Below are 25076 nucleotides of genomic sequence, written 5' to 3' on the forward strand. Positions count from 1 at the left end.
GTAAAAGGTTAACCGTGTGATCGATTCCAAGTACGATCGTAAAACTGAATTTACATCCTTCGCGAACGTTCGCCGTATTCGTAGCGATGCATTCTCCAACCATCGGACAAGTGCAACGAAAGAAAAGCAAGTAAATTAGAAATAGCGTAGAAAAGTGTGAAATTCGGATCTGTAAAATGGAAGATAGAATTCTTAGAAATCGAGACATCGAAATCTTTATCTATGGCCGAGGAAAACGCAAAAGGGATAACGGAAACTTTCTTTGTTGTTCCAACGAAGAAAAACAATGAATTCGAAACGGCGAAACAAGATGATTGCGTAAGACAAAGCGGTACGCGATCTGCGTAGACAGATAATTCAGTTTGCACGGAAAAGTGTCTGATAATCGAGACAGCAGCACCCTGCGCGCAGTATTAGATATACATATCTGTATCATACGGTCGATCGTAAAAGGTCAGAACGTTATTTTACCCTTTGCCTATCTGTTGGCTAACCTTTACGATCGATATCAGTGATCTCATTAGGAGTTAACAATAAAATGTCGTGCTGGCCCGACCTATTGCATTGTTGGATTCGTACTAAATATCGTTCTCCCTCAAATTGGCTGATAACTTTGAGATTTTGTCCTACGTAACGTAAAAACGCGTTCTTTAATCAAACGTCGTCATTGGATCAATTAAACGTCGTCGTTGGATTGATTAAATGTTTCACTCGAGGAAGATGAATAGAGTGTTAAGCTTCGGACGAGAGAATGCGATCAGTTTGTCTGTTCTTTGTTGACGGAGTCGTATACTTTCCTAAACTTGTACGGCATAAAATCGAGCAATCGAACAAAGAAGTAAACTAAAAGACTGCAAGAATGAAAAAGTAAAAGCAGCGAAGGTGGTTCGTTTGTGTATCCTTGGATTTCGACGGCGTCGCTCGATCACTTCCTTTTGACGTTTAGTAGACCGAGTCGACGCGACGGTTGGTATTAATCTGCGCTCTCGGTGATATAATGAAGCCTTTTTATCGCGAGACCGGTATTCGCAGCGATGGCAAAAGTGCAGAGGTTGCGCTCCGTTGCGAGGCCTTGTACCGACAACTTTTTCGTTCATGCGTCGTCGGCTATGGGATCAGAGGTCGATGGACAGATCGTGGAATTCAACGATCGTCGGAAACCGCACCGGTATCGCGCCTTGCTATCCCCCCACCCGACATCTCGTACCTTGATTCCGATCGACCATGCAGCAAGATCTAATTCATCATCCGAGAATTCTACGTTGCGAGACGAAAGACTGGCAATCGCGTGTGCGATAACGACGCGATATGGATATGGTATGATGGCGTATCAATCTTTGATCGATAATAATCGGCTGTCAGAGCAAGAGTGGAAATCCATTATCGGGAGTGTTGGCAATTTAGCTTAGGTTGCAGCTAACAATTGATTTTCTAGATTTCGGTCGAATCTTTTCTCGAAATTCGACAGAGTATGAAACTTCGGATGGAAAATTATTGGAATATGACGTTTGCGGATGTTTGGAGGCTGGAAAGATCGACCGTTGAGAGAAAAATAAGCGAAGCAAGGTGAATTTGAAATTCTACCGAGAGAAGTAACATTTATATTATTTTACGTTTTATCAAGTAGAATCGATGCTTCTACCTTCTACAAGGAATTCGACGATTCATTTGTTATTCTCTCCGTTACTTGTATAAACTAGTAATTAGTAACCAAATCGAAATGACGTCAATTGGTACTCGTTTAAAAATTGGCTGAAGTTAATTGTGCCTTCGCTCTAATTTACGAGCGCGTGATGTAGAAATATTTCTACGGAATAAATTAGACATTCTTTTAAGCTTCGGATGCTTCAAGGAATTTATAGTAGTTTCCTAGTAATCGAACAGCGCACGTATAACCTGTAAGCTTCGCGCTACGCCGTAAATTTTTGACTTATCTTGAACTCAGCACACCAATTAATTAGTAGTAAACGTAGTCTTTAATGTGGCGCCACGCAACACCGACGCGACGTAGATTCATTAATATGTATTAATCGCACGAAGTCGATTAAACGGTTATTGCTTTCGGCTTAAATATTAAACGCTGAAAATTAAGACGTCCTTTTGTAAATAAAATCTGCCTTCACCACGTCTAGCAATCTCCCGACGTTTCTTATAATTATACAGCATCCATACAAATCAAAAGTATGGTATTTTAATTACACCGATACAACAAACCGTTTACTATAAATCTTTCCCTATATGCTTATATTACACTAGTGCTCGAAATCATAGTAATTTTATTCTCAACTGTGATATTTTTTACACGTACGAATCTTACATATGTCGTACGAAAATTGACGTCTAGTCTCTGTCTCAACTAATTCGAAACAGTTTCAATGACCTTCGAAGCTTCGTAAATAAAATCCCCATAAATTTCGCAGAAGAAATACGAAACTTTAAAAAATCAGTCAGAAAAATCCACGAAAACTCACCAGAACAGATCAACCAACGAAAGCTTCCTGTGCGTTTTCTCCGAGCAAATAGAACGTTCCAAACGAATCAATTACGATTAACGGACTAAACATAGACAGCGAACGCGACGACAAACGTTGCACGGTGTATCAAACGCCGGTTTCTCGAGCGTTAATTTATTCGATAAACGAACGAGAGACGTTTCGCTGAAGTCGAGCTGTCCACGGAGAGTTCACAGACGACTTTCATAATCCGACGTTATTGCACAATCGATAATCCTCCCCGGAGTAAACGTTGGCGTTTTAACGCTCGGACATGGTCCGCTAATTCGGTCGCTTAATCGAAACCGGCGGTCGTTCGGTCTCGCGTGTATCCACTTGTCAATATTTCAGATCCATAAGCCCGAGCAATCCGTTCAGGGCTTTCGATACAATCGATATCGCGTGGAATCTGTCCTTCACGGTTCGCGAACTATCACCGTGTTCTGTCGACGTAAAAATTTTCAGAGATCGATCGTTTCCTCTGATCGATCCCAAACGTTATGATAAGAAGCTGTTTGCCGCAGTAGATTTGTAAAAAGAGGAAAGTGGAAAGCTGTAATTAGAGGATTAGCAGGAATTATGGTAGTAAATCGTTTGGTTGGCGACGGTTTGTACGATGTTCAACATTTCGCAAAAGAGGTTTAACAAGAGGCGATGCTGGTGGCAGAGAAACTGCTTCTTGCATAGAGACAAAATCATACAAATAATACAACTCGAATGTCCTTTCTGTGAACTGAAAATTCCGAGCCAATGGCTGCAATATTCTTTCAAATTGACGATATTTATGATAAATACCCATCGAATAAAGTTAAAAATGCCGCTCTGAGTAAAGTTAAAAGTGCCGTGCTCTTTGCTTTCACCGTGTTTGAATGATATTTTTGAAAATAACGACGTTTCTTTAATTTCCAATGATTTCAAATGAAAGCAACGTACGAGGATAGAACGAATAAAAAGCTTGGTAATAAAACTTCTGACCTCTAATTTGTTCCTGAAACTTTAACCCTTTAGGTAGACGTGTTCGGTGTACGTGTGTATAGAAGAAAGTAATCGGAATTGGTTACGAACTCTTACGTGCGTCAAATGTCATCGGCTTGACCTATGAACTCTATGCATACGATAAGCAATTGCTGTAGAAACGTGAATGACCTATAGAGATATTCCCAGCAACATTTCAAACGAATCAACAGCCTCGATCGTTTCTTTCTATCGAGCCAAACTTGTTCGACTCTCGATTCCCAGTCAACGTCATTTCAAGCGAATTATAACTACGACGAAGAAAGAAAAAAGTGAACACACAAATCTTTGCACATACTCGCAAACGACAGTTCTAACTACGAGCAGTATTTACTAGAGCGCTGAAATTGATTTGCAAATAGAAATCATGAATATTTTTTGCGATTTATCATATACTACCATTAAACGAAGTTAATGAAGTCGTACGAATCCAGTGAGAGAGGCGTTAATGACGGAGTGTCGAGCGTAAGTAAGTGTTTCGTCGTATATCAAAAGTGCCACCTATCATTTGCAATCGATATTACGAGCTAGTAAATAAAAAAAGACGACTAACGGAAATATGCTAGCTTTAAAAAGTCTGAACTGATAAATAATTCTCGATCAAAATTAATAATTTCAAAGAAACCAATTTCCAATTACGTCTTATATTTATATGCATTTTATTCAAATAATCAAGACGTCTAATTGAAAGGGAATACCCAGTGATGTCCCTAAATGACGTCGAAACTCGCAACAAGATCTCTTCTATCGATCGTAACGCGTCTATTCGGTTTGACGTTTCGACACGCTCATAAAACCAGACATCCTCGGGTTAAGTTGTCACCGTGGCCTCTCGACCAGCAACTCGCTGGCTACGGCTTCGCGCAGCATCTTGGAGGGGGCATTAAACGTGGAATCATCGTGAAATACAGTCAGATAAAAACAGCAGGCTACGACCCTCGGGATGTGGTCAGGTCGGGTTACGCATCGCCTTTACGAAGGACTGACCTCTCTCTTCGGATCGTAGGAGGCCAACGAATGGAAGATGGAGCGGGCAAACGAGCCAACGAGAAATACCTCGGATCGAGGAAACGTCAGATAAAGTTCTCTCGGATCGGAAGTTATTGATTTTCAAGCGTTTGGATTTTGCATTATTATCGAGGATTCGTGCAACTATCGACGAGTAATGCAAGAAGCTTGTTCCAAAGAAGTTGTAGCGGAGAGAATTTCTTCTTTGAATATGGATAATGTTATCCAGGCTTTGGTAGTGAAAAAAAATTGTTTGCGAGTGCGATAAAACTGTAAATTCTTTTGAAAAATATTTGAAACAGCTCGAAGAATAACCGTCTAATAAAAAGTGTATAATAAGAGAATTTGCTGTTTCAAAGGGAAATAGGAAAAATACACAGAAAAATACAAAAGCTAAGTAAGGATAAATTCTGAGTAATTTCGCTTCAGACTTGCAAATGTGCAAATGGCTACGTTTTTTTATTTACATTAAATAAATAGCGGGTTTATCGACGAAGAATTTATCCTGTTGCCTTTTTCGAATTCTTTTCAAATTTCTAGAAACATTTTTACATTATATTCTCGAAGCACCGTGTCTTAGATGCATCTTGAAGAATCTGCTCGAAGAAAGTACGACAAAAATGACCCTCGAAGAAGATCGGAATATCGAAGAGGAGAAATACGGAAATTTCCGATTCGCCTATTTTATTCATCATGCGCTTAACCAACAGATCAAACATCGCGTAATGCTAGACACAATATTTGCTCGGCTCTAAAATAAAAATACAGAATCTTCCATCTTTTTTAGATTCTGCATCTTTTTAAAGTATCACCGTCGAAACTCGGATTTTATTAGCACTCAATCGTAACTTACTAATCATATTATATCATCCTTCAACGAACCAACTAACACCTGGAAATATTCGTCATTCAAATTATCGTCGTTCTGCAGTCGACGTCGTCGTCGTCGTCGTGCTCCTCGATAACTTCACCGATTGCTGTACGAGAATCAGAGAAGCAGTAAACCAGCGGCGAGGATTATCCGCGGGTGCAGGCCTCTCCATAAAATCGCTCCATTTCCGTGGCGCGGCCAAGGTCAAGCCCGTTTCCTTCGAGAAGGTGGAATAACGCTCAGCGGGTACGCGGCTATTCACGGCGGAGGATGCGAAACGAGCGTGTAAACGTCGCGTATTTCACGCCAATGAAAACCGCACGGATCATTACGAGCGATCGCGGTCGGACGAGGAAATTCTCTGCTGCGGTCGACGCCGCGTCTGCATGGCTTACGTTACGGCCGCTCTGCTTCAGAGGAAGGTCGAAAATGAGAACTCCGAAGCAGGAACGTCGTGTCCTTTATGGGAGTGGAGGAAAAATTGCGAACGCTCGCAGAGACCGAAGAAGCGAAATAGGCCACGTTGGGTGCAGAGGGTGACGATGAAACGTTGATGGAAATTGGAAAAGACGAAGTAGTTCGTTCGCGAAGGGAACAAGCATCGAGGAAAGTCACAGAAGCAATTTTATTCAATTTGGACAGAAGTCTTAACTTAGAATAGAGCTGTTTTATTTTTATATAGAAAATTGAAATTCTCTGCGATTAGGCAAAGCACAGGAATTTGGAGAAATCGTAATTCATAGATATAGGAAATTTACCTTTTCTCAGAGAGATCGATGATTGGAATATCCGGGCCTTATTTACTAACTGTAACAATACCGGTGAATCGACAAGTTACAAAATGGAAATTAATTAGATGACTTGTAATTTGTAAAATTTATACTTCCACGGGTTTCATTTATCTTATTACCGAACGTATTACACACAAAAAAAGAAAAAAAACAGAAACCCAAAAAAATGGGGGGAGAAGGGAACTAATTAAAACCCTTAAATGAAACCTCGTAAGAAATAGGAAAGGGCGAAGCAACGAGAGCAAAGGGAGAACGAAGGTTCAATAAAGTGGCCGATTAAGGGATTCCCGTGTGTATTTCGCAGGCTGACAAGCAAAAAGATCGACCGATAAAAAAGCTTACCACCGAGGAGGCGGAATTAAGCAACATCAAAGACAGAAAGAGAAGGATACATTGTAAGGGAACACAAGGGAAAAAAGGGTCGAATTAACGAAGAGACCGCGGAATCGTCGCGAGCAGATAAAGAGTAAAAGGAAAGAAGAAGGGAAGCGGGAAAAAACGAGGAGAGGCAAGGTGAACGAAAAGGAACGAATCGCGGCCAGATTAAAGAAGAAGGGGCTTTCGAGAGAAAAACGAGCAACACGGTCGAAGAAAGAGGGAAACGAGCTTCTCTCAGCTGGCGAAAGAAGAGATCCAAGGAGAGAGCCCCGACGTTACGTTTACGCCCACCGAATCGTAGTACAGGCCTGGGGATCACGCCCGGGTGAAAAAGGTAGAAAGAGACATTAGAGAGCCGAACGAGTATACCTTTACGATACCGTCCTCCGCCATAAACGTCACGTATCTTTGGCTAAAGAGAGCTCGTAGTGGCGCCCCTCGCGTACTCGCCGGCCCTTTATTAACGACGTGACTTCACCGACTTCCGGGACGATGAAAAGAGACGGTCACATCGAACGAGACAGTTCGAACAAAAGGAAGGGACTAGAAGCGATTGTATCTATGTGTTTGTTCCTTCGGGACAACCGTGTCACCTAAAGTGGAAGTGGAAGTAAGAAGAATAGCGGAGAACAGAGAATGTCTTTTGATGAAATTCTTATGTACTATTATAGCATACAGTCTAATAAGAGATTATTATTCCGCGAACTAATACTTTCCACGTTTTCGATTTAAATAATACAAGTGGGACTTAACGAGTGGAAGCGCTCGTTATTCGAAACGAAGATGCTGAATTTATACGGATGGAAATTCGAGATTTAGAGCAGAGAGAGCGAGGATTTTATAGGGAAGTGAAACGTCGTAAAATGGTGGTTTACGTTTATAGGGAGCCACATAACGATATTAACAGCGTCTTTGGAGCATTGAAAGTGACCCGCTGGTAGTAACTTAATTAACTTAATCGGATTAGAGAATACTTGTTTCGATAATCTCGAATCTTGTCGTCTCATTTAAGTAAGCCGAATGCTTATACAACCTAATAATTTCAATTAAAATATTCGTCTATACAATCCTGCTTTCCACGAAAGATTCCCAATTTTTAACCAAGGTCTGCGATTAAAGCTTCATCAAGATCGGTAACTTGAAATATTTTAGAATACCGTTAAAAACACGCAGACTTTTACTCTATATCGTTCAAACATTGAAACAAATTCCTAAATTCCTGAACCACCGGCCTCGATGATATCATCGCACTCCAAATAACCCACGAAACTCTCATCAAAGCTTCTCTAGCTCGAAGCTTCCTTCTCCAAGTCCATCGCGCACAATCCCAAAACGTAACGCTGCATCTTTACAAACCACTGCGTGTATCCATTTCCTCAGAATCTACGCTAATTCGATTAAATGCCATCGCTAAATTACATCTCTTTTTCTTGCTGCAACCACGAACCATCGCAGTAGGTACGATTCACCGATCTTAAATATCGACGTAAAAACGCGGTCCAACGATTTCTGGAAGAGAGACAGGCGCATGCTGCCGGACGACAAGGCCGAGGGTGAAGAGAGGAGAGGAAAAAGTGTGAGACAGAGAGAGAGAGAGAGAGAGAGAAAGAGAGAGAGAGCGGTCCAGTGTCTTCCGATTAAGAGCGAGCTTGCGTTCCAAGGCGGTCGTAACGCCGCTCTAAGAGCCCGTACCTGTCCACGGCCGGGTAATACCTGAAAACATGTCTCTATCACGAAGGGGAATCTCCCTCGTCCGGTAACGCCTTCGCATAAAACCGACGTTTTATCCCGTCTCCGGCGGCCGCGACGTGTTTACGGCGTTTCTATAGTCGACGGCGCAATAACCAACGTCCCTCGTCCTCTCGCGGACTCCACGAAGCCAGGGGGATGAGACGTGGAAAGAGAAGGCCAGAAAGGGTTGCAGAAAAGAATATTTTCGCGGGGCGGCGTCTAAATTAAGAGACGACGGTAGCGCCTACTCGACTATCAGCATTTTCCAACCTCCTATGGTCCTCATACGTAGCTACCAACGTGTCGTGATTCCGATAGGAACAAGGTTTAATCCGTGAGCGAACTTTCGGAGGTTGTGAAAAGGAAAGGATCCGCAGAGACGATTAATCGGCTCTCAATAATCCCGTTAATCGGTTAATTGGCTAGTCGGTCAAAATCTTATTCGATACGTTCAGAATGTTTTTCCATATAGCTGCCACTTTAATTTTCCTCATACGAGGATAGTACGTTAATTATAGTTAGGTAATCCAGCGCGAAAAATTTCCCCTTCGTTCTCTTCCACCTTCTCTGGACTAATGTTCTCCTGTCAGTCCCTATCGAGTTTCTCCTTTGGTTCCACTACCCTTGGTAGCCCGACAACGTCAAGAACAAGCTGCGCGAGTTCGAGTTGATCGATAGGCCTATCCGATCGGATATTAATTAATAGACAGGCCAATTATGGAGCGTATTTGCACAAGTTTCGTATATCGATCGCACGTAGGTCCGGCGTGAAAACTTTCATCCTCGTTCTCCTCCACGTTCTTTAGACTAACGTCCTTTTGATAGTCTCTACCAAGCTGTTGCGTTGATTCTACTATCTTTGATAGCCCGACGACAGCGTCGAAAGCAAACTCGCGAATTCGAGTCGATCGATATGGCTGTTTGATTGGATATCAATTAATAGACAGGCTAATTATGGAGCATATTTGCACGTGATAGACCGGATGCAGGCGTGATACCGACGTTGGCGTTCCACGCTCGTTGGAGATCGGTCAGTGGAAGGTGCAGCTGTGGTTACTGATTGAGAAACGTTTAATTGCTCCGCTGGCAGGCTTCGAGTTGGCGCTTAATGAGATCGTAAGTTTCATTGTAAGATAGCGATCCAAGTTACTTCGGTATGGTTTCTCGTCCTTTTTGACAGGCAACCGCGTGTTTTACGTTTCAACCATTGACAGCGTCAGAAGCTAAATCTCATATCGTGATACCGTACATGTCAAAGTTTAGACCGGTGTTAATTATCGATAACGTTATTTTTTCCACTTTTCTTCGCGATTCAGTGGTATGCGTGCCACTTTTCTTTACGACCGCTCACGCGATATTATACGTACTGACATTCGTAAAGCGGAAATAAATTTTGGTGAATGCTTATCAGCGTTGGTCCCCGAATGCCTCGATCTAACTTTATTTTAAGGTAACAATGAAGCTTCACGACGACGAAAACGCGACTGAGACACGAAAGGAGACTAAGAGAATTAAAAATACGACAACTTTCAACTACGACTCCAGGACGATATTCGAACGATTTACGGTGGTGGTCGTTAAAAAAAAGAATTGGTTTTAACCCTTGACAAAGGACGAGATAAAAGTCGAAGCAGAAACTCTACTTCGATAACCGCGAGTAAGAAGAATACCACAAACCCTGCGGGAGGAGAATCTCGAAAGAGAAAGACGTACATGTGGCTGTCGTTTTCATACAATACGACGAATTAAAAGCATACGCGTACGGCACGGCAGAGTGAGAAATCGAATGCAAACGCGGCGATTGAATTTCACGATGCCGGGCCGACAGAGGGGGCGTTCGAAAAATACGATTCACACGGTGAAAAGAAAACGGTGAACGACGACGGGTACGCGCGAGGTTTTGCCAGCTCGTTCCCGCAAGAAGGACAAACGTTTTGGTATTCCGTCGACGTGTCGTCTGGCTTGTCATACCGACACGCCAGCGACGACGCGCTTCGCGTCTTCGGTACGTAGTTGGTAGGCAGACGTGCCAACCCGACGCACGGCTAAATATGCTCGAAGTCACGGATCCAGCGATCGACTCGTACGACAACGAATGCGACGCACCTGTGCTTTTGTTTCCCTCGCGACAATCGCCTTTCAATTTTTTTCACCGCGACCAAAAAGAAAAACGAGCAGGCGGAGACGAGAGGCGAATAGGTTACGATTAGTCAGCTGATCCTTTGCATTTAACAGGTGGAACGGTCGGATAGTCAACGGAGTGTAAATGTTTCAGCCGCTACGCGAAAATATTTCCAAGCTTGCTATTCCGAGGAACGTGGTACGGCAGAAGATTCAGGTGACGAAGTTTTACGTTCTTGAGACACGAGATTCACGCACACGGAACGTTCATTATATCGTATTATAGTATATTTAAGATGTCGTTACGTTTATCGAAAACATTGATCAGCGTGCGAAAATATTTTCTCGTTTGGTGTTCAAAAATTACACGAAAGGAGACGAAAATGTCAAGCTGAATCGTCGAAGCTATCAAAAACCAGAAAGTTTCTATAGTTTTCGATCGGAAGAAACCACGGCTTCGAGCATTCGATCATCGTGCCGATAAACATCTCGATTCGATTAGCTCGCCGCACACGAGAGTCGCGAAGTGAATCAATAAAAAAAAAAAAGAAGAAAAAGATCATGGTACACTCGCGATAGATCGTTCGATCACGACGACACGACTCACTCCGCGATTAAAATTGACTTCCGGCGGCGGCGCGACCAGCTCACGCGACCGAGATTCGTTCGGCGGATTGTTCCAAGCGGCGACCGTTGCGTCGCCGTAAAAAATCGTTATCTGACCAAGGGACCGGGTCATTTGCATTTTCATAGGGCCGCGAGGTGTAGTTCACGGCTCGTTAGATCGGCACCATGCACCGACAGCTATCTCGCACACGCGCCACCACACATTTCACGCATCTTATTCCTCTCGTTAAAAGGTACATATATATATAGTAGCCGCTTCTTCTTGCTCGCGAGCATTCGATCGACCGCCGACCGGAAAAGTGAAATCATGCCCGAGACGAAATAATATCGGTATCGGGATAGCAGAGTCTTGTTAACCGTGACGAGCTGCGTTCTTTCAGTTTATTGCAGAGTTTCCTTCTTGCTTTTCGATTTGCTGGGATTTCGAATTTACGAAGCTGAGCGTTACGTTCAGTCTTGACTTGCGGATCTTGGTGGTTAAAGTTTTGAGATGTATCGTGCTTGGTTCTGAATACTTGTTTCGCCGGCTTCCTGAGTTGCGTTGGATTATACGTTGGTTTATAATTTTTTCGAATTTGTAGAGTACACGGCTTCTACGTTCGACGTATTATTCGAGCTACGCGTTTAAGACAGCGAAGTTTCTCTTGGTTTCTAATTTCTTTGTATCCAGCATAGAAGCTATTCCTCTTAAAACCTCTGGCGACCACCCTGCACACTGCATCGTCCACACGACAAACAAAACGATGGAGCAGTCGTCGAATTCCAAAAGGGAATCGACGAAGAGAGAATCGCTGGAAGAAAACAGCAGGCGCGTGCGAACAGTTGCCGGCGCCCTGTCGTTCCGACAGGTGACAGGGGAGTCCTTAATCGCGCGATGACGTTTCCATGGCGCGAATCGGGCGAGTCACGTCGCTTAATTGCCCCCGCGAATCGTTCAATGGCTTCCATGGCGTTCGTTGTGCGCGCGTTTATCTTTAGGGAAACGCTCGTTCGCTCGGCCACGACAGAAAGAAACGAAGAAAGCGTTGCCCTACCTGGCGCCATTATCTAGTAGCCAGTGAGAAAAGTGTCGATAACGAGCAATCAGAACGGGAAGAGAGGATGGCCAGAGCTCGATAAAAGGGGAATCGAATCGGGATTGTTCGGCCAGGATGAAAAATCGGACAAGCGCCAGCTGGCGAGGCGTAATTGCCCGCGAATGTTCCAGCACTTCAGGCTCGTTCCTCCGCTTCAGGACGATTCGTCCGCTTGTCGAGACCATGTTCTCTCGAGTTAACGACGTTGGAAACGAGACGAGAGCTTGCGGTGTTCGTGCGCGGCCTTCGCAAACTTGACTTTTCCTTCGTCGAACACGAGGAAATCTTAGAATCGGTTGCACAATTCGACACTCTGATCTTCTGACGTTCCACGAAGATCGCAAAAACTTGATGATAACGCGGATATTTTAAGATTCTGGATAATGTGGGTGATATATGGGAACGAATACAGCAGAGTTTCGACGTTATAGAATACTAAATAATAAATTTCAAAAGCACATACATCGTGTTTCCATGAAAAAGGCTGCCGCGAGTCGAAGCCGCAAAACGAAATCTCTGACGCAAAGAAGCTACCGGCTTCCATGGAGGCGCGTCAAAATCGAAACACCTGTTCCACAGAAGCAGGAAACGCTCGATCCTCGAGCGATTTAAGGCGAACGGTGGAAGGAGGAGGCCTAGAGGAAGCGGGGGCTATGTTCGTTAAAGCCCGTCTCCCGCTGTTCGAGAAACTAATAGGCGCGCCATCACGACGGAAGCACGGGAGCCGCCTCGAAATTGCTCCGCGAACATTCCTAATCACGTTTTCTCGGAGACAAAGCGTGCTGCAACCGCGAGAAAGCAGAGAGAAGGAAACATCGCGCCGGTCAGATGACGGTCGAAAGGAAACGAAAGCTACGGGCAGAAGATGAGGAAGCGAGACAGAGGAAACGAGAAAAAGTGGCGGACAACGCCAAGAGCTCGCTCGAGGTGGGAACAAAAGCCACTTCTTCTTCTTGTTTCTCGTCTTTTTTCTTTTTTCTTTTTCTTTTTTTTTTCTTCCTCTACGCCCAGAGAGAAGGCTTTTGGCTTGCCACGTACAGGGATCACTCGTTCACCATTGTGACTTCTTGCACGTATGAAAAACCACAAACCACCAACGTTATTTCGCGGCTGCGAACACGAAGGGTCTCCCTTTCCACGAAGCCCAAACCGCGTAATACCATGGGCCCTCCGCTCTCTCTTCCCTCTCCTCTTTCCCTTTTCCCTTCTAGTTTGTCCCTTCGGCGGATCCAGCTCTCCGCTCCATTACGCCGATACCGAAGCAGCTTCTCGTTTGATCGGCAGTCGTCGACTCGCGCGTCGATCATTACCGCGTCGCTTTTAGCAGACGAAAAGAAGCGAGCAAGATCGAAGGCACAGGACGCAGATGGAAGTAGCGCGTATTCGGAGAATTTTTGACGATGAATGTTAAAGACGCGGGGGATCGGTTGTGGGTTTTGGACAGATTTTTAACTGTCCTCGAAACGTTCGGAAGAAACTTCCGTTTCCGAGATAGCGACGACACTGATTCTCCGATAGAAAGAAGAAGAAAACAGAAGTACACTGTGCGTTGCATCAATTAGAAAATCGCAATATGTATTTCGTAGGTCGGTGATCGTTAAGACGTGAAATTGCGAAGAAAAATCTCTGTCAAGCTAAGGCATAAAGCTGCGCGCTTTGCTCGTAAAAAAACACATCATCTTCGATGGTTGGAAAATCTCAGATTTCATCGCTCCTAACGCGGAAATTCCTCGTAACGCGGTGCAGTTCGAGGAACGAAACCGATTCTCCAGGCCAGGGGCCCTCTGACCGCATAAAATCGCGGTCGATGTTGACGTTTATCGTAACCGACGATCGCGTGCTCCGCGACAAACTATCGAATCATACGTCGGCTGGTTGTCGGATCGCGGACAAATTAAACATGACAAGGTGACGGCGATACGTGGGCGATCGTTCTGCGCTAGGAACTCGGGTTTGTCCGGCTGCGCGCCAGCCAGCCACAATGGAAGCGAAACGATTCCGCGACCGCACGCTCCATCCATTCAACGAGTTCCTCCTCTCTTGTCGAAGCGACGAGAAAACTTGTCTCGCCGCTCGACACGCTGGTGGCTAGTTTGGAAACTTAACTCTCAAACCGAAGGGGTCTCGTTTTTCTTCGCGTTCAACCAAGCGCGCGGCTTAGACGGATGCGTTGCTGCGCTAGGAAGAGATTTTCCTTCGTTTGGTTATGCAACTCGTTGCAGATTTCCTACGGAGATAGTGGTTAGAACGGTTTTTGCTAGAAAAGGAAGAAATGAAAATGGCAAGGAAGGAGACTCATATCTTACGGCTTGAGTAACTTGCTTTTTCTTTTTTTTTTTTATTTTTTTTATTGGAAATTGTTTTTGTAGTCGTTGGTGAAAGCTTGCGTTTCGCTGTTGTCGAAGAGAATCTTTCTTCGATTCGTTGGACAAACAAACAGATATCGTACGAGGATCTCTGATCGAGAAGTTAGAAGGAGAAGAGGTTTTTTGTGATTATCGAGGGTACGCGTATTTTTACCGTTAAAGATAAAATGCCTGAATTTGTATAAATTAATAAACACGACGATTGACGTTATCGATAGAAGGAAGTGGAAATGTCGTAAAAACAGTAGTATCTACATCTTGTATAATATCTTCCTCTAGATGTTAGAAACATCGACCTTGATCTATCCCGTGTTACTTAAGAGAGTGTTTCTTGATTTCATTATATAAGACAAGGATAATGTACACAAGATCGTGGTTAAGAGTCTGTTGGTTGGAAAATTGAGAAAAACGGAGAAACGAATTTTCGACAAACACCTTTCCCAAATTATTCTTCTTCTTCTTTTTCTTCCAGATGATCCAACAGAGAGAAAGATTATATTTCTGCTAATTACAGTGTGTTAATCAACTTCGTTAGTCTTTCTTCGCTGATCATTCTTCCATCTCCCGGCTGAATACCAAATTACTTCTTCCTTTTCAAAGGAAGATTCATCCTTGTTATTTTAATCACGTCACTAACATCGAGTTACTTTAACCTAGAGAAACTATTCTGTTCGAAACTACGACACATTACGACGACGCAACACGTGGGCGGTGCCGCGTGTAACTCATTGTCAGTCAGAAACAATGAAAACGAAACGAATGTACATGGCGCTTCATTCACGAGGGCAAGGATGTGCGATGCAGATGCTTTGTGGCCCATAAACATGTCAATCGGCGACGGCCGTCAACGAGGCTAGTGGTCAGCGATGCAGCGAGCAGTCGCGTTTGTATTTTGAGCGACAGCCAATATTTAACATGGCTGATGGCGAATCTTACGAGACAAGGGAATTGCCAGACGACCAGCCGTGTTATCCGAGGAAAGAGAAAGGTCGAGGATGAACGTTTAAGTACTTGGACCTCGGTTCGAAGCTTCAAGACCCTACACGGTGCTTTCGATAGCTAAGAAGATGCTTCCCTTGAAAGAGGATTCAAGTAGCGAGAGTATCTCGTAATACTTATTACAATAAGTAGCATTAATCTGTAGCTACAGGCCTCTCGTCTCTGGAACATCTTCTCCGGTATCTCAACAGAAGAAATCTAAGCTTGTAGAAAGTCGTGCCTGAGAAATCGCCTTATCAAGGAAACCTTTTCAATCGATGACAATTACATTATTAAATTCGATTGCCATAGCCGAAGAAGGTGACCACAGTGGCTGTAATAAGCCACAGAAGGTAGTTAGAAAAAAGCTTAAAACACGGGGGAAGAAAAATTGCCGCGTTACACCGCCTTCCGATCGTAACTCAAATCTTCCCACTCGAATGCCTCGGGATTGCTTTTTACATAACCACGATAACAATGCACGACTCGTATTTTCATCTGTTGGCGATTATCTGCGACTCGGCGAGCGAACGTCGATCATTAAAATCGGCGAGGTCAAGCGGTTGCAAAATTCGACGATCCGTCGAACGTTCGTTCGATGGAAACGTTCGCTGGAAATTTCACAGCGCGGTCGTCGTCGTATGATAGCTGATTCGCGAACCACTGGAGATCGCACTTGTTCCGATGACTCGAAAATCGTTCCTTCGATACGACTGTTTTAACGTTTTGAGCTTGTCGAGACACACAATCCTGCACGTTGTCACAGACTAAAACACTTTGAGCGTCGCTACTTGAAGAACAAATATATAATCATAAAAAATAAATAAACTAGCAAATCAAATTCACCGGTAAGACAGAGAACGATTTAGAAGGTTAATGTTTCATAAAATAATTCTGTTAAGGTCAATTTTTTACGAGCAAAATGTAGTACCATCGTCGAATTCTGATTCGATACTTTTCCAATGTGTTCTAACGGTCACATAAAGTTTCGAGCACGAAAAATAGAAATTTTCATAAATTTTGAATCGAAAGAAATTTCCTCCCCTTTTTGTTCTCGGTCCGACAGAGCAGCACGTAAAAGGGGTTTGACCGGACCCGGTATTTCTCAGAGTACATAGCAGTACCAATCTTTTCATTCTTCAAATAAATAATTAAATAAATACAATGTTCTGTAAATGTTGCGCGTATTACCTCAGAGGGAAATCCGGTGCGCACGGTTTACATCGAGTCACCGCAAGTACGAACATTAATCTCATTAGTGGCCGCGTGAAAGAGCCGGCTGACTCGTCCGGAGAACGCTCCGTTCGCCATTACTTCGCCGTTATATCGCGACGAATTCGTTCCGCGAGATCGTAGCTGTCGCCAAATCACGAGTTGCATTGGGCACGAGTTAACGAAGACGCATCAACTGGTCGAAAGATAATATATGTCCCGTGAAAAAGCCGCTGATTGCTGTCGCCATTGTAACGCATTCTGTGGCAAACGGGACTGACGACACGTGGGACACATGCAAATGACAAAACGTTCCATCATCATCTTCGATACGTCAGCAGTTGGTCCGTGCCGTCAGTCATTTTTTCATCCCTGATGAATTGGATCTTCTCCGCGAGTGGAGTAGAACGAGAATAAATGTGTTTAACTTGGGAAGATCCACTCTGATGAAAATTAATGTCAAAACTTTCACGAGTCGAGTGGCGAAGTTGCCCAGTGAATAGATCATTATTTTCGAAGATGATTTAAGTATCTTTTAAGCTACGTTTTCTTCATTTTGGAAAGTCCGTAGATTGAAATCCACATAGAATTCTCTATCATCCTACGTTATTCTAAGCCATTCCTCTACGTGTAATCATTATAATTCTACGTCATTTAGTGTAAGTAGAACGTCTCTGTATTCTCCATCGTTTTTCTTTTCCGAAATTATTGATAAATAAGCAATTATCAGATTGCAAGGTTTTACCGAACGAAACGATCGTTCTTTAATCGCCCAACTTTCAAACGTACTACCATTTTCCTAATCAATCCTTCGATGAAACATTAATACGCCAATTTAAGTGAAACGACAGGATACCGCGAAGAAAAAGAACAGAATGCAACTATGGAAACAAAGCGCCACTGTCAACCAAACGAAAGCTGCAAAAAACGATGAAGCAATTTCGCGACAGAAGCCGTCGAACTGTCTGAGAATAGTTGTTCGGGGAGCAATTTCGCCGGAGTAGGAAAGAAAAAATCAGCGGAGCCCCTCTTAATTAGAAGAGCCCGACGAATAAACCGAGCCCGATTCGCCAAGATAAGGCTGTTGGGAATTTCGGCAGCTAAGTGGCAGACTATTCGCTACCGACAGCTTCCACCGGCTCCTAATTGTCAAGATCGAGAACCGTAATTACACACTTCGACATTAGTTCCCCCGACTCTCTATCTTCCTTCCCTCCTTCCCTCTCTGTCTCTCTCTCTCTTTTTCACTCTACCGAGACATCCTTTTAAGATGCTGTTGGATCCATTTTATGGCGTAAGGGCACCGAAAATAACGTTTAACGCATCCACGTTCGAACCAGTGATAGGGAAAGATAAAACGTCTGTTCAGGAAGAGGTAATGGGTTTGAGAAGAATTACGTGTTTTGTTTGAGGAAGTCGAGAAATATCGAAAGGTTTTTAGAGAAAGAATTTTCCTGGAATTCCAGGCAGAATGGTGTAGTCTCTTTTCCTGAAGTTTGGTAATAAACTGGTTGCTGTTGTGAATGAAACATTCGAATTAAGAAATAACGAAGAGGATAGATACCAAGGATCAGATGTATATATTATTGTAAAAATTCGAAGCAAAGAATGTAATTTATTTTCATCGAAGGTTAGCGATAAAGTAGCTGTTGTGACGCTAAAAGTATTTTTAACAAAGTCAAGTCGAGCTTTACAGGAATATCGTACGTGATAAATTCTGATAAATATTATTTTAAACAAAACCTACCAAATTCGAAGTGTATTTTGAAAAACATGAATTATAATCAAAGTAAAGACCGATCAAATTTTCGATCAGCCTATCGACGAATCATTTCGCACAGCAATTATAAATAATCATCGAACGATGCTATCGTTTTATTACGCAAGTCCAAGTGATCTTAAAATGTAATTCGAGATTCCTTATCGATGATCGTGTTTGTTTCCCGCGTACGTCAGTCGATAGAATATCGAGTACGAATTCCAACAACGAAGAGTAACGCCTACTTAAAACGCACATGTGTTTCACAACTTGGCGCAAGTCGTCACCGCGAATGGCATCCTGTTATAACGAACTCGATAGAATTTTCTTCCCTATCAACACGTATGACTGATTAGAGCAGGCAGCGTCGACCATGAGGAAACGATTGCCGACCTCGAAACGATACTTCGTCATTCTCCCTATCGTCGTGATACTTACGAATGTCCACAGAATTACACGCTTACGGCTGTTAATTTTAATAAAATAATCTCCTTTACGGAGATTCGAACGTAATAAAATATCAGAAAATATCTATTTCGTCCGCGTATAGATATAGTATTTGTACCTTTACTTTCACGGAAATCTTAATATCCTTATGTACCTGGTATAAGCTTAACGACAAGTTAAGAAAGAAACGCGAAAAATAGTTATAGTTGTAGTTGCCACGCTTACGAAAATCTAGACAATCGCGTACGTACTGTTATTTATCGTATAAAAATTATATATTAATTTCTCTCGCCAATGAAATACAAGAGATACAGCGATGAATTTTGCAATTTTCACTCAGAAAAGTGTGAATAGCGACATATAATTTACGACCTGTGCTAACGTCGTACTATCCGTGCCGGGGTACAATTATTGTAATCAATGGAAAGCATTGTTCTCAATGGAACCTGGACGATGAATGGCAACGGTATGTAAGTCCGACTACCGTAGGATAAATATTTTGGACACGAGGCGCTTCGAAAAACTGTGTGTTTACAAAATATCTTTCGATCCATCGAGCCTTGCTACAGATAAAAAAAAGAAGATTAACGATATTCGAGAAATAGATTCGACGAAATTAATTATTAAATATAGTATTCAACTTTTTCTCCACGAATACTATATATTTCTCAAAAAATAGACGGGTGGACGAATAAGAATACGAATCAATGTTAACCTCCGGTTCGTTGTACTACCTGAAATTGATAAAGAAGCTAATAGCTTATTTGCTAGACAAATGGTGCCACTGAAACTGAAAATAACGCAAAAAATTCCGCACTAACGAAAGATTTATTTAAGTAACTCGAAACTAATACGATAGCTCTTTCCCTGTCTCGACTGTTCCTACGATAGGACATTGGAATAAGATTACGCGTCTCTTCAGAGATGATTCGCGTTTCGTCAAACGACTCTAAGCTGATGCGAACAATCTACGTTAAAAATATATGGAACGATCACGATTTTTCCTTTCGAGTAGCTCTGTTTCTACAAGAACGATCTCAAATATAATAAATACCACGTCGCTCTGTGTTAAATATCGCGCTCTCCTTCATTTTAACGAACCAAGCCTGTGTCTGATGGCCGTTTCGTTGCGAAACTATCTATTCGCCAACGACCTAACGATTCGACACTCTATAAGAGAAAATGTACGAAACGAATCGACTCACCAGTGTAACACCAGGCCGGCCAGACAACAGGGCTCTCGGTGTCCAGCTCCCTCATTCTCTCAGCGACCCGCGGACATCTCCACTCCGTACGCCCCGACGTAGCGGTGAGTATGTCCAGTTTGATTTTCGACACGAACAGCTTCTCTTGCAATCGACGATCAACCCCCTCTTTTCTGTTCAACGAGACTCAATCGTCCCGATCGGTCTAAGCGCGAGTTAGCCCGAGTTCGTCAAACTTTTCAACGTTTCCAGCTCGTTCACGTTGGCGATACCCAAACCACCTGTTGAACGTCAAATCTGCAGCACGCGCAAACGCACAAGTCCGACAAGGATCATGCCTTCGGCACAGAAACGATCACTTGGCTGTGCACGGGTCGCCAACGAACGCGAAAGATCGTCGAGCCCGCCTTTATCGAACGATTGCACGTCCAACGATCAATTTCATTAAACAGTTAAGCGTAGATAAGAAATTTGCGACGATAAAGCACGAACGACGATCCGTCATCGGCGCGACGTGGATTCGCTCTGGCCTTGCTACCAGAGGACAGTGGTCGTGTTCGTAAGAGCAGAGGGACAGTACGGCATAACGATGTTGCACGCGTGTCACACGAAAAGCACCGTCGCGTCGCGTCGCGTCGCCTCGAATCGTCGCGTCTGCCGCGCGGTCGCGCACTAAATGTCACGGAAATGTCAATGAGAAGTCGCGGACGTTTGACACCTTCACTGTCCCCTCCTTCGTCTTACTCGGCACACAGTCACACGAGTGGAGGGTTAGTCTCGTCTTCCTCCTTGTTTAAACGAGAGGCTCGTCGTTCACCGATCCTCTCGGTACACTGTATCGACACTCGCGCAAAACTCCGGCGATCCTCCGCGTCGGCGATCGTCGACGATCGTCGTCCGACCCTCGACTGACGCGGTCTCGTACTGGTCTACTGTCGCGTGGCGAACACCTCTCGAACGCTCCTCGCCGCTTCCCCGAGTACCTTCGAGTTTCCAGTTTCCACGATTGTTTACACACGACCGCGGACCTCGGCTAGAACCGAATCGTGTCTCCTCCTTCCTCTCTGTCCTCTATAATACGAATCTTCTCGTACGAACATCCGACGAGCCAAGGACGTTAGACAGTGTCTTTTTCTCTCTCACGCACGCACTCTCTCTCTCTCTCTCTCACAAACGTTTTAGAAGCTTCGCGTCCCTAGAAGACTTTGTCGGAGGACGCGTCACCTTTACGACGACGGCGACGACCCGGTAGCGACGGACAGTCAGAGAGAGGATACGCGATCGATCGATCGTTGCCTCCACACGTTCGGGAGGATCGTTGACGTAGCGCAGGATGACACGACACTACAACACCGCACTGCTGCGTGAGGCGACGTCGAAGGGGACAGAGGGAGAAGGACGAAGCTTGGTAGGGGGTGAGAAGAGGAGACACACGCGGCGGGAGAGAAAGGGTGAAGGAATATATAAAGAAAAGAGAAGAGATAAAAAGAAGAGAGAAAAAGAAAGAGAGAGAGAGAGAGAGAGAAAGAAAGAGAGAGGGAAGAACCTGACCACCGGACACGCTGGCTTGGTAGGCACGACACACAGGTAAGCGGAGTGGCACTTAGGTTGGTGCACCTGCCGCGAGAGTCCGCGTCGTAATGGGAGCGGGGCAACGGGCGGCAGGTAGGCAGGCCCACCGCTCGTCAACCTGCGGAGAAGGGGAATCAGTCACATGGCGAGGTGCCCCGCGCTGCCTGCGAACAAGGAGGTGGTAGCCGAACCAAGTGGTGGTGGACAAAAGGTGCCAGTGGTGGTGGTACTCGACTGAATCCGCGGTGGTGGCGGCTGTGCTTGGTAGGATACGCGACCGCCGCGGCCGACGAGAAGGAGTAGGAATCGAACAGGACCTCGAGAACCGAGCGCACCGTCCGATCGGAGCAACCTGTCGCTTCGGGACTTCTTTGTGGATATGGTTCCTTCGGACGCGTCTACCGACCATCGTCGTTCGGTTCTTTTGGATCGGACGTGACGAAGAAACGCCATTTCGTTGGACTATGTCCGCTCTGGGACGAACGAATTTCTTTGGACAGAAAAATGACGCCGCGTTCTAGGTTACTGTCGCACGATTCGAAACCAACGGATCGCATCGAGGTTCCCGACGATGGTTTTGTAATAGATCGGAGATCGCGAATATTACAATATCTCGCCAAGTATTACGTAGCTTTGCTTCGATGCTGTTTCGACTATTTTGAAGCCGTATCTCGTATATCCTCTGCCAGTAAAGAGATTGGAATCTCCGCGTGGGAATTCCGCGAGAATCGAGAAAATTCAACTGAATTAGTTTTACGAATGTATTATGTAATCGTTCGATGTCGCAGTTCCTTATTATATTAACTATATTAACGCAAAAACGGTCTCATAAAGGATAGAAAGTCTACCGGAACGATTTGTCCTGCAACGATTAGTCTGATCGTGAATTTCACATTCTACTTAAGCTACCGCTATCGGATACCATCGCAAGAGTGAAAGATTCGCAAACACTTGGCAAATTCAGGACTCCGTAGCTTGTTTAATACAACTTGTACGACGTACGGCAGAATGCAAACTTAATTTGAATTTTAAAGGATGTAAATAAAATTAAAGAAAATATAAGGAGAACGTATTTAAAAAAAAGTAATATGTGGAGGACATTTTGAAAGAGAGAGAAAGAGAGAGAGAGAATGATTCCTTCATTTAGGTTCGACTCGGTGTTCGGACAAAAGGCACACGCGGTACTTTCGTGTCTCCAGTACCGACTATGGCTTCCTACAAAGGTCGTTGGCGAGTTCCATATTTGGATTCACCGAAGGAACAGAAGGGTATTGAATTCCAGGCGTTTCCACCGATCCACGGCTACAACCTGATGGCAGATTGTCCCCTGACTCGTCGTCGAGGAACGTCGTACGCTGTCTAACTACGTCTTTCTTTACGTCTCTAACTGAACGGAGTTACGTTTCGTCTAGCTGGACAGTATATCGATAAAACGAGACAAGAATGCCTTGTTGCAGCCGCGAGCGGATATGGATGCGGTTTCAGAACAATCGCGTGTACCCGCGAACGCGACGATCAACGATTCAACTGTTTTCAGAAATTGTCATCCGTTCGAGTGATTAATTTCATCGTTCGGAAAGTAGACAAGATCTATATTTAATAGATCGTGTTAGAATTTAATCTTGAAGTTAAGATTAATAATCTGTGGAAGACACAATGTTTATGTTCAAATAATATTCAGCGATGTTTATTAAACAGAACTACAGAACCTGATGTATATAAGCGAGTGATATAATTAACAACGTATACAAGAGTTGTTGATTGTTGGCCACTTACTCTCAGACTAGACACACGATCCCTTAAATACTTTGAACCCCACTCTCTATACATTAACGAGTATGACCTGTGTAAGTGTCCCGTTCAAATGCCTGTGTGGGTGTCTGTGTAAGGGTTTTGCGTCTACGCGTGAAATATCGTTGTATTCCAACATCCATCGTCGGAGTAAAATCGTCGGATGAAACATTTAACGTACTTTGGGTCAGTTAGATCGACGTTAAAACAACAACTTATCGTCTCGATCACATATTCAAGGAAGAACGCTCGAAAACATAACGTCCGCTAATATACTATAATCATTCTAGTTAGAAAGAAAACATCCTGAACGACGAGTACCACCCGACCTAAGCTGCATTCTCAATTCAGCTTCATCGTTATTCCACTTCCACACGGACCATAACGCATCCCATCAACGAACTACCAATCTGCCTTGGAAAAGAAAAGAGGAAGTCGAACGAATCCGCGACGAACGTAACAAAAAGTCGAAGTACCTATCGAACGGCTACCTTAACGAAAGGAACGTCGCGTAGGATCGTCAGCGGCTGGTTAACAGGGCCATAACCCCGCGATCCCACGACTTGACTCGCGTATGTCGCGACATCGTTATCGCCGCGGAATATCGGTAGTATACGTCGGTGTCCTGGAAGTGTTGCCCTAGGCGTCTCTCTGCGTGGCGACCGGGCAGTGCAAACGGCGAACGAAACGAGGCTGCAACCGTGCAGAGCACGGTAGGGTAGCTCAGCACGCTCGAGAGCACGGATGAGAGCTTGTTAGGTTAACCATCACATTGTTTCACGAGGGCGTGGTGGCGTGTTGTTTGCAACGAGTGCGTGGCGAGGAGGCCTTCCTCTCTGTGCATGCCACTCTCGACCGTCTCTCTCTCTCTTTCTCTATCCCCGTTCCTCCGACCGCTATGGCCCGAAGATCGAGTCGTGGCATCGAGAGAGCGATATATCGCGGTCGATATATATCACTCGGCGAACCACTCGACTTCCATACGTCCGCTCCGGAGAGCGTACATATGTACGCGTGCATCGCCCGCGGGCTGGCTTCAAGGTCCTCGTTTAGATATCCGTTCCCTTCGAGATTATTCGTGGCAACGACGACGAGGACGAGGACGATGACGACGACGACCACGACGACGAAGACGAAGACGACGACGACGACCACGACAACGAGAGTCGTTCGCCTTCCAGTTCGTCGATCCTTCCTATCCGAAGCCGATCGGCCAGCTTCCGGAGCTAGCCATTACCACCTCGGCCATTTTCTCTTTCGCGGCTGCAGCCGCGATTAAACGGTCCGTCGAACCCATCCCTTCGCTGCCGTCCCACGACGATGTAGTAATCGCCTCGGCACCGTCGATACCAGAGATTAGCGTCAATCGAAACCCTGCCCAGTCGCTGCCGTTCTTCGAGCCGATGGCTAGCGCGAGACGCGATTAACTACGCTCGTCGTGATGCTGCTTGCCGGTTTCTTGGTACTACGAAGATGGGTGCAGCGACTCTTTTTGCAGAATGTTTGTTTGGTGCATTTCTAAAGAACGTGTTATTGGCGCATGATTAGCCAACTTTTAGCAGATTGTTATATTGGCCTGATTGGCCTGTTGTTATATCTCATGACTTGAGCGATCCGAGCAAATATTTTCAAGATAT

The 25076-nt window shown here is 44.5% G+C and overlaps 1 protein-coding gene across 4 annotated transcripts in view; it reads right to left on the bottom strand.

The window, feature by feature from the left end:
• The window catches only part of LOC132911088 (uncharacterized), a 189481-nt gene that overhangs the window by 133680 nt on the left and 30725 nt on the right, over positions 1-25076 (bottom strand). Inside the window, exon 1 of one of the 4 annotated variants that reach the window (XM_060967483.1) lies at positions 20077-21748. The exons of 2 other annotated variants lie outside the window; for them this stretch is intronic. In XM_060967483.1, coding sequence (XP_060823466.1) covers positions 20077-20131 — 55 coding nt within the window. In that variant the 5' untranslated portion in view covers positions 20132-21748. Of the gene's footprint in view, positions 1-20076; positions 21749-25076 lie in introns of those variants that run through there. One more of the 4 variants, XM_060967484.1, reaches the window with a different exon arrangement.

Source organism: Bombus pascuorum, chromosome 10 (genome assembly GCF_905332965.1).
Source record: "Bombus pascuorum chromosome 10, iyBomPasc1.1, whole genome shotgun sequence".
NCBI classification, from domain to species: Eukaryota; Metazoa; Arthropoda; class Insecta; order Hymenoptera; family Apidae; genus Bombus; species Bombus pascuorum.